Genomic DNA, 1,354 nt, shown 5'->3' with positions numbered 1-1,354 from the left:
GGGCCAGGGGGGGGGGAGGGGACACCTCGCCCAGGTGGCAGAAGGGGCACGGGTGTGCCAAGAGGCCGTGCGTCGGCCCCGCCAGGGGCTCCTTGCATGAAAGGGGGGCGAGGGGGGGACACCCCCTTCCCTTCCACCACTAATGACTCCCAGAAAAAGAGCAAACCAGCCGGGAATCCCCCTTCATGCAAACCAGGAGAGAGGGACCACGTCATCCCCCCCGCCCCGGGGAGGGGCGAGGGAAGGGTCAAGCTCTGGGGGTGCAGAGGAGCAGCCCCCTCCCCGTCGCCGCCGATACCCAGCACCTACTGGTTGTCCTCTCTGGCAGCGTGCAAGGAAAGAGAGATGGGGCACGGCCCCACATGTTAGACACGGCGAGCCCCATGGCACCAGGCGAGGGGGGAGAAGAGCAACAGGCCCCCACTTGGCTCAACTCAGGGGGATGGATTCGGGGGCCCCGTGCTCCCCATAGGGCTCGGAGCCAGGATCCGGCCAGGCAGCAACAGACAGAGCAGGCGGCAGGACAGCCGGACGCCGGCGAGGGGACAGGCAGGGGAGGACGAGCCCCTCCATCTCCCAAATCCTCCCCCCGCCGGGCGAGGACGGACCGGCACAAACAGCCACGGGAGACAACACTCAGCTGCGAGACAGGACACGGCCAGACGGGCCACGGAGCCCCACGCACCGGGGCTGACCCCCATTTTTGGCTTCAAGGGTGGGCTTGGCCCAAGCATGAGCCGGCGCGGGTCCCCCCACTCCATCCCGGCCGGGGGCACGGGAGCCTTACAGCGTTTGGTAGGTGCTGTCCTTCGACTTGATGAACTTGATGATGAAGAAGACCACGGCTTGGACGCTCAGCACCAGCACGATACCGCCGATGAAGCTGGCCGTGTCAAAGCCGGGCGGGTGAAATTCGGGGCTGCCCGTCAACGGGGTGCTGGTGGTGGTGGTCCCTAACGGCAGGGGAAAACGGGGTGCGGGGGTTATGGGTGCTGTTGGCAATCCTGGGGTACTGCTGAGCCCGCCAAGGAGAGGGGATTTGGGGTCTGCACAGACCCCAGCATCTGCATGGGGCTGGGATGTCCCCATTGACATGAGGACGCAGGGATGGGCTCGGCCTCTTCCCATGCCAGAGCAGCCGGCACCGTGCGGGAGAGGAGCCAGCGGTGAAAGGATCCCAGTGGGATCAATAATTCAGAGGGCTCCAGGCTCTGGTTACCCGCCGTAATTAGCTCAACGCTCTCCAGTTCCCGCTTTCTGGAAGAGGCTCCTTCTTCGCTTCCAGCCCCTGTTCCAACCCGGACAGAGATGGCACTTCCCGGCAAGGATGGCAGCAGGACTGGTTCTTGGGCGG

At 65.5% G+C, this 1,354-nt stretch overlaps 1 protein-coding gene across 1 annotated transcript in view; it reads right to left on the bottom strand.

Annotated features, from left to right (window-relative positions):
- Nucleotides 1–783: 783 nt before the first annotated feature.
- Nucleotides 784–1,354, bottom strand: part of CD164L2 (CD164 molecule like 2) — a gene marked incomplete at its 5' end in the record, with an annotated part of 2,001 nt that continues 1,430 nt past the window's right edge. Inside the window, one exon of the mRNA XM_009276195.1 lies at nucleotides 784–1,004. Within this exon, the coding sequence (XP_009274470.1) occupies nucleotides 784–1,004 (221 nt within the window). The remainder of the gene's footprint in view (nucleotides 1,005–1,354) is intronic.

This window comes from Aptenodytes forsteri, unplaced genomic scaffold, assembly GCF_000699145.1.
Source record: "Aptenodytes forsteri isolate BGI_AS27 unplaced genomic scaffold, ASM69914v1 Scaffold321, whole genome shotgun sequence".
NCBI classification, from domain to species: domain Eukaryota; kingdom Metazoa; phylum Chordata; class Aves; order Sphenisciformes; family Spheniscidae; genus Aptenodytes; species Aptenodytes forsteri.
This window is presented reverse-complemented; position numbering and strand designations above follow the sequence as displayed.